The sequence below is a fragment of the Amphiura filiformis genome, chromosome 1 (assembly GCF_039555335.1).
Source record: "Amphiura filiformis chromosome 1, Afil_fr2py, whole genome shotgun sequence".
NCBI classification, from domain to species: Eukaryota; Metazoa; Echinodermata; class Ophiuroidea; order Amphilepidida; family Amphiuridae; genus Amphiura; species Amphiura filiformis.
In genome coordinates this window covers 89,590,235-89,603,283 of record NC_092628.1, presented here as the reverse complement: position 1 = coordinate 89,603,283, position 13,049 = coordinate 89,590,235, and the positions used below count along the sequence as shown (strand labels likewise).

The following is a 13,049-nucleotide window of genomic DNA, read 5'->3' as shown; positions in this document are numbered from 1 at the left end:
TCTTTGCCAGGCCTTTGCAATTATTTTGTCTTAATATGGGCATGCTGATTCCATATACGGATTATCGTAAAGGCCATCGATGTTACTAATTATGCAATTATTGAATACACGAGTGATGCAGTTACGGAGCGATGCAGAACATCTGTGCAAGAGATTCATGTTTACATTTTATTTTCATCTCCGAAAAATACAAAGTTAGGTTTCAATAACAGCAAACTTTTTTGGTGAAGACACCATGTCGATAAGGCATAGAAATGTTGTTTTTCCCCCCGAAAGGTATTAGTGATCGCGGCGCCATTATCATGATTATCAGCTATTATCGTGGATTCCTTTTTTGTGATTAAGGCACCAGCCGAAATGTCCGTATTCCAGAATGTACTGAACATAACTCTGTACTCCCCCGGGGAGATGATGTATTTTGCGACACTCATACCCCCCTGGAATAGTGCATGATGGGAAAGATGGAAAAAGGTTTATAGACAGATACTCTCGCGTGGCTGTTCTTACTTCTTACTCGTTTATTTCCAATACTTTGCGCTTTACAGCTATCGCATGACTCTAATTATATTTTCAATTATTTCATCCATTATTTTGTTTGAAATATGCGGGTAAAATATCTTTTAAACTGGTAGTATTTTCTTTTTCTATGAAATTGCAACAGTCAGGTGTATCACCATGTGACTCTATCATGCACCTAACCTGTAACATTAACCGACTTATAACAATTTATAGGTTAATGATAATGAACGCAAGTGCATTATTTTTTCTTTCTTTCTTTCTTTCTTTCTTTCTTTCTTTCTTTCTTTCTATCTTTCTTTCTTTCTTTCTTTCTTTCTTTCTTTCTTTCTTTCTTTCTTTCTTTCTTTCTTTCTTTCTTTCTTTCTTTCTTTCTTTCTATCTTTCTTTCTTTCTTTCTTTCTTTCTTTCTTTTTTTTTTTTCTTTCTTTCTTTCTTTCTTTCTATCTTTCTTTCTTTCTTTCTTTCTTTCTTTCTATCTTTCTTTCTTTCTTTCTTTCTTTCTTTCTTTCTTTCTTTCTTTCTTTCTTTCTTTCTTTCTTTCTTTCTTTCTTTCTTTTTTTCTTTCTTTCTTTCTTTCTTTCTTTCTTTCTTTCTTTCTTTCTTTCTTTCTTTCTTTCTTTCTTTCTTCTTTCTTTCTTTCTTTCTTTCTTTCTTTCTTTCTTTCTTTCTTTCTTTCTTTCTTTCTTTCTTTCTTTCTTTCTTTCTTTCTTTCTTTCTTTCTTTCTTTCTTTCTTTCTTTCTTTTTTCTTTCTTTCTTTCTTTCTTTCTTTCTTTCTTTCTTTCTTTCTTTCTTTCTTTCTTTCTTTCTTTTTCTTTCTTTCTTCTGACGCGAGTCAGTTAGTGAAATGATGGATGATGCTCCAAAGTCGAAATTGTAGGCATAAAAGTAGGTCAACCAATTGACACCAGCTTGCCACATGGCTCGAAATTCGTTAACTTTTTAATTAATTTTAGAACTTAAAGCTTTAAGCCTGAAAGTACCAGCCAGTCTACATCTGCCTACCACGTGTTTTCAAAATTCATTAACTTTGCAATTACATTTTTTGGAATAAGAATATTAAAACTGAACATTCTTTTCATTTGTTAAATATTGTACTGTTTGGATGTTTGTTGGCAAAGAAATAAATGATGACAAGACGCGTGTCGACGCCCATCTTAACAAGTTTGAAATTAATAAGGCCAAGTTCTTTCTTATAGATTCTCTCAATTTTTCCTGCTATTTCTAAATGCTTTTTTACCATTTCATATAGTTTTATTATCATGTGTACTTGTACCACATTTTTTGGACATTAATTTTATTAATTTACTTATCACTGCTTAGTATTTGACATTATGCATTTTGTTTTTCTTTAAATGTTCAAATATGTTATTGATGGACTTGACAGTTGGTTGGTTGGACTCGTCATCTTTTTTGTGCTACCAACCTGCCCTGCTGCCATATCAGGGAAACGCCGTATACCTGTATCAAGACCGTACAGAACTAACAGGCCTCTGGGCCTCAACTGTAATTCCTTCACTTCTCATTGTATTATGCATTTTATCGTTTATTATGTATTATTCGGGGGGTTGCTAAATGCGAAATGAAGTTTGAAAATTTACTTCAACTTTAACGGTAACTGCACATATATCGATTGGATTTATTGCTTAGTTTTACTTCAACGCGAATGTCTGTTAGGTTACTGCACCAATAGCGTCTTGTCGCTTAAACTCGGGACATATGTATTAATGAGCGATCAACAGAAAGGAATGAATAAGCGACTGCTCCCTTTTGTTTGGTCAAGTGGGGTATTGGTGACACCTCAAGACAAACGACTCTATCGTAGGCGCTTCGTTAGAATAAACATGAATGGATTCATATGCCGATGACCTCCTGAACAGGGATTATGTCGTTTGACCTAAAAAATTTATTTTATCAAATATCATCATTAGGTGGAGGTGCCGTATTTAGCGTTAGCTTTGCATAATTAATTATTTTCTTTATTTTTCAACCGGGTGAGTAGGGTGGAAAATAAAGAAAATAATTAAATGTCCAAAGCTAACGTTAAATGCGGCGCCTCCGCCTAATGGTCTTAAAAAACACCCAATGTAAGTAAATTGACCACACAGTAATCGATCACGTGGTGGAAAGCACAGGGCATACATACATACAAGATAAGATACAAGATAATTTTATTTTCCACAATTCACACAAATCATACAATTTCCACAATTCATACAAATCACACATACTCACACCCCCGTACCGTACGCCCCTGCACCACATGTATGCATACATACATTTATAATGTGTATACATTTATCTCTAGGCGCATGAGCAGGATAGTGAGATCTACTCTCATTTCCATGACATGATCAAACTAAAAGCACACACACATTCATGCAGTAAATGTATAAAAAACTCATCATTTATCAAATATCTCATTATTTTCCACAAAACAAGTTGAAATGTTTGCTTTGATCATGGATATTAAAGCGTTGATATTTCTATTTGAAATTATATTCGTATATTGTCAACCTGGCCAGGATGACGACCTTGATATGCCTTCATCCATAGTATCGCGAGGGATAGGCTACACTGATTTTAGCGATGACGAAGCGGAAGCTATTGTTGAGCGTCATAACTTCCATAGGTCTAATACCAGAGAGTCAGCCTCCAATATGAAATACATGGTAAGATGGTTTAAGTGTTGGGTGTGGCGTACATGTATAGTATTTTGCGCAATAAAAGCTATCACATAAATATACTTCGTTTGATCACATAGCCACTTTGTTGTGTGTGAAAATTATTACCGTTTTTGGACGATACTCTCTTGTTAAAGAAAGTCTCCGGCAATCACAACATTTTGCATTATATGTTAAAAAAATAATTATCAAACACAAATCACATGGTGTTATTTAAAGCAAACTCATATTGACCTTATAAACGAATAAAAACAGCCGGCTCTCAACACGCGATAGATTCAAAACTCTCGCGCAGAAATTGTCTAGTGCAATGACGTCATGACTCATGGTTACTTGTGCTCAGTCGTTGCCAGCTTCCATTGTATTACTGGGACGTCAATGCACTGGCATTGCGTCCTCTTTTTCTCCTATTTCTGTCAAGTTAATCAAACATATTTTGGTATGTAAAGAAACCTTTATTCGTTAGCTTTCATGACCGAAAGAGATATTTCAATCGGCTCACAACTTTTGAAGATGTGTTCTTTTCAAGAAATGTACCCGTTTTTCACTCTGTCCACGGAGGAGGTTTGGCTACTTCAAAGATTGAAAAGGAGTACACGTACCATGCATGAATACCAAGCATTGCTCAATGATAACTTAATACTAATAACACACTTATTTAGGGATTGGGCTTTACCTATGGGCTATGGATTGTGTTAAGTGTCAGCAAAATGGATGGTGGATGGACTTCTCTTGCTATACTTGCAATTAAACTGATTTTTTCTTGGTTATTTATGCCTTTTAGTTTCATTATGTTTTTTACTTTGTTGTTTCTTGCATTCTTTTTACAACATGTCATTTCACTTTTTGGGATAAAAGGTAGCCTGAAAAGGGCTGTTTGGTATGTCCTTGGTTATTCCGAAATGAGTTTACTGTGTTGCTTTGCCCTCTACCTGGTTGCCTCCTTGACAAATACAGGTTTCAGCTCTGGTCCTCATTGCATCAATTGCATTGCGTATTTATATCATTCCATTTTGACTCAATAGGTGTACACGTATTTTGGTCATCTTGCATTAGTTGAATGGTGATAACGGCAAGTTTACAATAACATTCACATGACTATTGACATGAACAAACATTTCTCAAAAGCTTCCATGAATTGTAAAAAAACGTAGAGATTTACTTCACTTTTTAAGAAAGAAAAATCATTCTTTATATTGTGTGCAGGACACTCATTTTGTAAACGATGTAGAAAATATGGTTCGTTCTGAATGAGGTTTTGATAGAAGCGGCTACGGGACGCCAGGTAACCTATTGGTAAAACATAGTAAGCAGTAATCCGTTGACCGCTATCCTGTCAATCGACATCTAATAGGGGGTGTAGGGTAAGGGTTAGGGTTAGGTTGACAAGAAAATACCGAGGTTACCTGGCGTCCCGTAGCCGCTTGTGTTTTGATTGCTATTTTAGTTCATATAAAAGCAACACAAGGGGCATGGCAATATTATTCAATAATAATTTGAATATAAAGTTAATCAGTTTAAGCGCTATGCAAAAGGAAATGTGCTTGTAATTGACATGTAATAAATGGTTGCAATATAACATTGATCATGTTGATTAATATATATGGTCCCATTACTGATGAACCAGAGTTCTCCGATAATTTACGGTATACACTGTAACTAATGAGTTTGATAACAAACATAATATTATAGGCCTAATTATTTGCGGTGACTGGAATGAGGCACTTGATACTTAATAATTCAAATGCTAATAAGAGAGTTGCAGAACTTTGCAATTCATTGAACTTGACGGACGTATGGCGCATAAATAATCCAGATCTACCCACATGGCGGCATCATGATACCTTGTAACAAGCCCGTCTTGACTTCTTTTTTAACATCGTCAGAATTAAATTCCAAACTATAAAATTAATGTGATATCAAACTAGGTTATCGTACAGACCATTCATTAGTCGATATACATCTAGATTTCAATGACATTGAGCGTGGCAAAGGCTACCGGAAGTTTAATAACTCTCTTTTAAATGATACAGAATATGTTGATGAAGAAAACTATAAAACAAGTGGTTGAGAAGTATGTGGCACCTTTAGATCTTTTGTCAAATTTAAACACAATCCATCCTAAAGATATCCAGCTTATATCAATGATCAACTGTTTTTTTTAAATGATTTTATTAGAAATTCATGCTAAAACTATTTCTTACTCAGCTTTCAAAAATAGTTTAGTCTGAGCAAACAAAATTATTTACAAAGGTCGCCTCGGGCGATCTCATTTTAAGTGTACAATTGAATATGAAGCAGACTGATCTCGAGAATCTGCGTAAAGATTAGAGTAATTGTTAGGATACGGGTAATGGCAAAGTGTCATTTGTATGGTTGGTGTAGACACAGATATTGGAACACAATATCTGTGGTGTAGAGCATTTGGATTTTTTCAGTGGGAAATCAGGTATTTATCATGGTTGTTTGATGTGATCATTTATTAATTTTTCTAACAAAAAATTATATAATGTTAAATTCTAGACCTGAATATTACCAACAGCTATCACATCAACAACCAATAATGATGCATATATTTTGTAGCAAATTTTAACATAGATTTTCATTTCTATATCAAATTATTCATGTTTTTCTACGATTTTGTTGTAATTTTATTCTATAAACTGTCAACTTGTAGCCAAATTGAGGGCGCTATTTACATATATCTTAAATTTAAATTAGCCAAATAATATGAGCTACACCTTACATTTCATGATAAAAAATATTTTGAAAATTCCCTTGTCATTTGTTAGTCGTTTTGCTGATGATATAATACCATTATACAAGTCTCTACCCCTGGCAAATATGCAAACAAGATTTAAGATAAATAGTGCCCTCTTTGTTCAACTTTTCTTTAAAATGACCCAGTTTTACATGCCATCAAACAACCGTGAATTATTAGAGGAAATCTCTGTGTCCATATTGATTATATTACTATTATTGTTACTTATTTCTATATAGACATGGGACAATGACCTAGCCACTATGGCACAGAAATGGGCCGATACCTGCGTATACGAACACGGTGGTAAGAAAGGCAGTTATAACACGTCACCTTACTCATATGTTGGACAAAACCTTGCGATAGGCACTACTTCATCGTCTAATTCTGGTGTTTATGTAACTGATGCATGGCATGCAGAAGAAGAGGATTTTACTTACGATACAAACACATGTAGACCCCCTCCAAAGAAGTGCGGACATTACACTCAGGTAGGTTAATGGTTTTCACATCATCGATTAAAAGAGCAAAATTTGTAAATTGCACATTCAACTTTGTTCAAATTGTGACCACTATAATAAGCTTGATATTATTTTGTACGATTGATTTTGGGTAATTGTTGGTTAGGCAAAGTGCACTATATCCGACTAAACATTATTAATGGGAATCGTCTGGAAATCGATACACATTATTAACTTGTTGTATTATGCATGTCGTCCTAATTTATCATGTGCGATGCTTCATGTAATAAAGACACATTTTGTCAATTTCTTAATAAACAACAATACAGATAGTTTGGGCTGGGTCCCAAGCAGTAGGTTGTGGACGGAAATTCTGTTCAACAATATACGAGGAAGGTATACCGAAAATGACAAACGGCTATTACATCGTCTGTAATTACGGCGAAGGGTGAGTATATCTTCGTATATAAGCGCATTTCACATTCGCTAGCAATACTACATGCCGGAACTACATGAGCTATATTTCTCCAATAATAATAATAATGATAATACTTTATTTTTATATAGCGCATTACATCAAAAAGTTCACAAAGCGCTGAACAATATTAAAACAAAATATAAAAGTACAGATAAAATATAAAAACAAAATAAAAAAGTACAGATAACATAATTATATAAAACAAATTATAATGCAAAACGAGATAATATAAGATACTGAAAAATACAACAACACCAAGATCGGTAATGTAATGAAGGAAGGAAAACAAGCGGAAGATACATAAACACATTGCAATAACCAACTGGCTAACAGCAAAAAGCAAATGATTTAGGCCCGCCATAACAAATTCACGAGAGTAAAAAACAATCAAACTGAGCGGGCGTACATGTACACCAAGAGCAACAAATAATGTGAATGAATAAAAAATATATAGCTGCACAAAAACGAAACTTAAACTAACACCTTAAATGCAGTCTGCACAGAAAGCGGAAACACGAGAGCAAAGGCCACAAAATAAATTGTGCAAAATGCAAAAGGAAAAATTTGAAGCAAAATTTACCAACAAAATATACAGACAAAAACCGTGATGGGAGAGCGAAGACCAAATACCGAACTGTTCAAAAAATGCAAAAATTAAATACTTTGCTAGGATACACAACAGCAACCCAGCCAATGACTTGCCTGGGTTGGTTTATTTTTACGGAGTAATTAAAACGATTGAAATTAGCTGATTATTGGAAAACCATTATCCACTATAATCGTTTCTCTATTAATTGTTTGACCTTAACAACAACATTTACATTAGATTATGTCTTAAATGAAATTAAAATAGAAAATTACAACTATAGCATAAATTGCAAAGTTTTGAATAAAATCCTCATATTAAACAACACACATTGGAAAAGATGACAAATTGAATTAAATTCATATTAATTCTTCCATCTATTTAAGTGATTACGGTATTCTGTTTCCATTTTACAGTGGTAATATGGCTATAAACGGAATAAAGCAGAAACCTTTCAAGACCGGAGAACGTTGTTCAGATTGTCCAAGTGACGCAGCATTTTGTAGTGACAAAAGTTTATGTCGTAAGTATTCTCCGTCTTCCTGAGAGTCAGTGGCGACGCGTCGCGACGCCACGGGTGAAACTCCCCTAGTTAGAACTCTTTTAGAAATTTGTTGACCTTCCCACTCTGAATTTTTTAAATCAAATTTAAGTTTTGACTAATTAAAAACTGTCTGTTTGTCAATCTGTCTCTTTACATGTTTATCCTCTTCTTTTCTTGCAGGTGATTGCACCAAGGCATCTGACTTGGCATCTTGCGGAGGTAATACACATTGGGATGTAACGAGCTTCATATTAGATACTGGGTGTCTATAAAAGACACAGATTTTGGCTTAACAAACCCTTTCTAACCTGAACTCGTACGTTAGAATAGTTAGCCTGGTCCAGGATAGTAAGCCTAAGCCATTAATCATTAGATCATGAACATTGCTGCAAAACTCAGACGTCCTTTCACCTACCTTAAGTGAATCTTTTCTAACATAGTCCTTCTTAGAGGTACGACCAGTTAAAATTCCACTTAGCCCTATTCTATTACCCCTATCAATTTCGTGCCATATGGCACGAAATGGCTTAATATGCATGTAAAAAAATTATTTACACAAATAAGGCCTTATCTTTGGAACAGTTTTGATAATTTATCACTTCTCTATCAACAAAACACCTTTTTTTTTATTATAACTACCATTAACACATCATTAAATGGTTTAAAATGTTGGAAACCTGCATAGTTTTACCATTTTTAGGCCAAATTTTTAGGCCAAATTTTAAGATATAGTCCAAAGTAACTCGGATTTCTTTTTATTATATGTAGAAACACGGCAGTGTATTTAAAACTGCATAAAAATGCCACATTGATGTACTCATACACTTCAAATATGTAAATCAAAAAAAAAAATTCATCATATTTGGCTATGAGCTCATTAATTATTCATGAGCTAATTTGCAGAAAATTTACATAATTAAATATTAATCTTGTTTTTCTCAAAGCTTAAAGTCCAAGCTTGTCAATGGTATTCCACTTATTGGGTTTTACCCAAGCAATAACACTGCAACGCAGTAGTTAACATGATACCTCCACACCACTCAAATATACCACTTTTATGAGGGTAATATGCACACGAATTCGTCAGTTAATTCCATCTCGCAATTTTGTTTTATTATTGAAATTCTCATCATTACAGAATGCAATCGTAGATGTGAAAATTGTGGCACGCTTGACTCAGCCACTTGCACATGTCAATGTGCACCTGGATGGGATGGACCCACATGTTCAGGTAAGAATATGCTCGAGAATATGTCCAGGTTTGGGTTTAACTGGTACTGGGTTAGGGCAGGGTTTTCATTTACATTATTATAACAATTAATATTATAGGTATCTCATAACTGAGTTGGAGTGTGTTATTTATTGCAGCATATCAATTCAATATTCCTATTAATGATATGATTTTATGTATCTCTACATACAGATGCATGTGCTGATCATCACGAATGGTGCGGAGCTAATCCTGGATGGTATGGGCCTGCATTATGTAATGGCACGCCCTACTCAGAATCTGTCCAAAAATATTGCCTGAAAATGTGCGGAATATGCAGTGAGTTGTACTGTTTAAATTATTATAATAACAGCTTATAACGATCTAAAGACAGAAAACGCGTTATTCCGAAGAATCCTGAAGCACCCAGATTGCTCATATCGATCACCGGTGATGAGACTTTCACCACTTTCACCACCATTCAGTCCTCCAAACTAAAATATCATATTAGGGACGCACCATTAGATTCTCAGGGGGGTTAGGAAGTTGGGGTCAGGGAATTTTTGTTTTTGCTCATGTAGTGGGTGAAGTGGTTTTTTCTTTCAAAACGTTCTACCCCCACCCTGAGAATCTAATGGTGCATCCCTTAAGTCTGCTATAAAGTAAACTGCAGTCACCTTGGGGGTATGAAGTGGTCTACCAACCTGGTCATTGGGGAATAATTGTTGGCTCAAACTCTATCTTTATATAGGATAGCCAGGGACCTAAGTGACTTGACTTTACTGGTTTTATTAAGGTCATCAGATGAGTCTGAAGTTGATATTCTGTGATAGAAATATTGGGGAAAAGGGGATTTTCATACAAAATGGGCAACATTGTTTTATTTTTAACTTTTCCAGTATAAATGTATGTTTTTTTGTGATAGAAAGCATGCATAAGAATTAAATTATCAATAACAATTACTATTATGCCTTTTTTTCAACCTTTTCGGGGTCTAGAAAGGTAATTATTGAATGTAAACAGTTGTGACCTTGGTTGACCGTAGCCCGGAAGTAGTTGATATAGGAAGTTCTCCAGTGCATAAATGTTTGTTTTTCTTAATATTGGTCTAAATGTGTATTTAATGCATCAGAGTATTTTGTGTGCTACATTATTTTAAACAAATAAGGTCATCAAATTAATAAAAATCAACAAATTAATAAAAATAACAAAAACTAATAAAATGGGCACCTAGTTTTGCTCGTGTTTGGACTAATTAATTAATTTTACCTAATCAAATGGCACAATCTTATATTTGTTTGCATGATATAATCAGTACATAACAAAAGACCATAGATGATGAAAAAGAACACCACCTTTGGAAGTTTTTGCATTGTTTTGGCATATTTTGAGATTTTTATGTGCGTCCCCCTAGAAAATTAAGATTTAAAACATTAATTAAATTATTCCTAACTGTTTTGAAATTATTTTCACGGCATCAAATTGCTAATAATTTAGGATGATAAATTCTAATAAAATAACCTAAATTATAACTTATATTTAGATTTTAATACCTTTATTATTATAGATTCTTATTTTCTTTTATATTTTAATGTAAACTCATTAAATATTCATGAGCCTAATTTGCATATCGAGAACGAAATACCAATTTTCATTTTTTTTTACATTTTACTTTATGTTCTATATACTTGGTATCCTTATACAAACACATAATCCTCTAATAAATGAATGGAATCAACAGGGTATTTATCATTAAAATACCATCCAAAATGGCCTGGAGCTTTAGGGTCAATACAATATCATTCAGCCCACCCTATCAATGCTCTTTGTCCTGATTTCGCTATATATAATGTACCGTATTTTGGAAGTGAATGCAGATGGTATTTATGGACTATTGTGAATATATACGTGATGGAATCATTTTATTCACAGAATCTGAAGATCCTAATTTCGTTTGTGGAAGAGATGGTGGTGGTGGTGGTGGAGGACGGATGAAGAGGCGGCGGTGGCAGTGGTAGCGCCGATGGTGAGGGTTTGTATAAAATAAAGCTAACTTGAGTTGTAAAGAGACAGGGTGAAGAACTATCATCATTCATTTATCTTTGTAGTATTAGTAATTGTAATAGTGATTTAGACGTTGGGTGACCTGTTGACAACCGTATTTATTGCTTTATCCATCAAAATTGAGATATTGGCATCAGAAGAAAGCTCAAGATTTGTTTCATTACCCCAGTAAAATTTAATCACATAGGGGGCCTAATTGTGTAATTATTGGTATTTTACTTGCTCTAAACGTAACCATTATTTTATACTCCATTTCGTACTGATGATTATCTAAGGGTCTGGTTAAACTTATACCAACCATAGACTGGAAAGGGCTCAAACAAACCAGTCCAAGATTAAGTTTCAGTTTACTTCACCAAGATAATAAAAAAATACAAATTACAAGATTATGTGGTGTGGAGGTCAAAGTGAGCAAAGCTCGAATGTATCTGACACCCATTACAAAGTTACTAATACAAAAAGACAAAAACTAAAGAGACAAAAGAACATGCTACAGACGAGTAAGACGAGAGTTTCAAAAGTGCAGACAGACAAACAGTAACGTAATTCAGTGATGGCAATAGACCTTTTCAAACCGATACATTCCGGTAAAATCCGAAGCATGAAATGATTTTCCCGATCGCGCGTGCATTAAAAAGTAACACTTCAGCACCATGTACAGGGCGAAGTTCCAATGTGAAATAGGCATCATAACCACGATGCACTCTCGCCTGGTCAATTACAGTAGATGAGAGAGGTACTTTTGCCAAGTGGTACTCAATCTGTAAAAACTTACGAACACTTGATCATTTTTTTAGCATATTGTGAAAAACCAAGTACCCCATGTTCAGTCACATTGGCTAAATAAGTTGTAAATGGTACCGTGATTCAGGACCTTTTTCGTCTGCCAATTTGACCCCTAGCTTACTGAATAAATAGCGTGTTTTTTCGAACTTTTCTGTTCTTGATTTGTAATGGTTTATGTATTATAAACATGCATGCGTAAGTAATAGTCCAAGATTCTCGCGGACACGTCCAGGATTTATTGTACTGGTGTTATTCTACGTAATTTAATTTCATTATTTGTCCTTCTTGTTTCAGCTGATTTTATATTCGTGATAGGAAGAAACTTTTGGCGAGTGCGTAGAGGAGAGAGAAAGGTTGCATCGACTAAACCTAGAAATCTCTAACGTTTCTTGACTGCACGAATGAATTTAATCATATTACGCTATATTACTACAGTAAAAGTAAAGAATATAAGGGATCCAATCAAAACTCGACCGGTTCCGTCCGGTTTCTATTGTTTTAAACAATGGAAACCGGACGGTCAACCACCGGTCGAGTTTCGATTTCATCTCTAAACAGTCACTCTAGTTTAAATTCTTCCAAAGTCACTCTAATTGTATACTGATTCTCGTCTGTACATTAATGGCAGTGTCGCAGTGATGGCACTATGTATTGCTGAAAATGTCTTGACAATATATCAGGGTTGACTTTGTTATTGGTACGGTATATTATAATGATACAATAAAGAATTCGAGACATTATCTTTGCCGACTCATCGTTTTTTTTAATAAAAAGAGTATTTTGTAACCGGGTCATCTTATGATTCCGAAGGCTTATATACTTTTCAAATATGCGTAATGGTCATATCCGAAAATTTGTAATTCCGGAACTTTTGGAATTGCAAAATCTATGTATTATATTTACGAACCTTGGGATTGTAAGAGAACCTATAATATTACGGGTGAAATTGATACATGGT

At 34.3% G+C, this 13,049-nt stretch overlaps 1 protein-coding gene across 1 annotated transcript; it reads left to right on the top strand.

The window, feature by feature from the left end:
• Positions 1–2,890: 2,890 nt before the first annotated feature.
• LOC140156776 (cysteine-rich venom protein DIS2-like) lies at positions 2,891–12,833 on the top strand. Its single transcript, XM_072179742.1, has 9 exons — positions 2,891–3,189; positions 6,202–6,453; positions 6,753–6,871; positions 7,904–8,010; positions 8,212–8,250; positions 9,170–9,262; positions 9,455–9,580; positions 11,174–11,273; positions 12,386–12,833. Exons 1-8 carry the CDS (start codon positions 2,965–2,967, stop codon positions 11,257–11,259), a joined length of 1,047 nt encoding a protein of 348 aa, XP_072035843.1. The 5' UTR covers positions 2,891–2,964; the 3' UTR covers positions 11,260–11,273; positions 12,386–12,833.
• The last annotated feature ends 216 nt before the right edge of the window (positions 12,834–13,049 follow it).

Bases quoted from the DNA above. Each gene is read 5' to 3' on its own strand.
- LOC140156776 (XM_072179742.1), top strand. From the start codon at position 2,965: ATGTTTGCTTTGATCATGGATATTAAAGCGTTGATATTTCTATTTGAA. The intron at 8,011-8,211 runs GTAAGTATTCTC...CTTTTCTTGCAG, and splicing joins TAGTGACAAAAGTTTATGTC to GTGATTGCACCAAGGCATCT. The intron at 9,581-11,173 runs GTGAGTTGTACT...TTTTATTCACAG, and splicing joins GAAAATGTGCGGAATATGCA to AATCTGAAGATCCTAATTTC.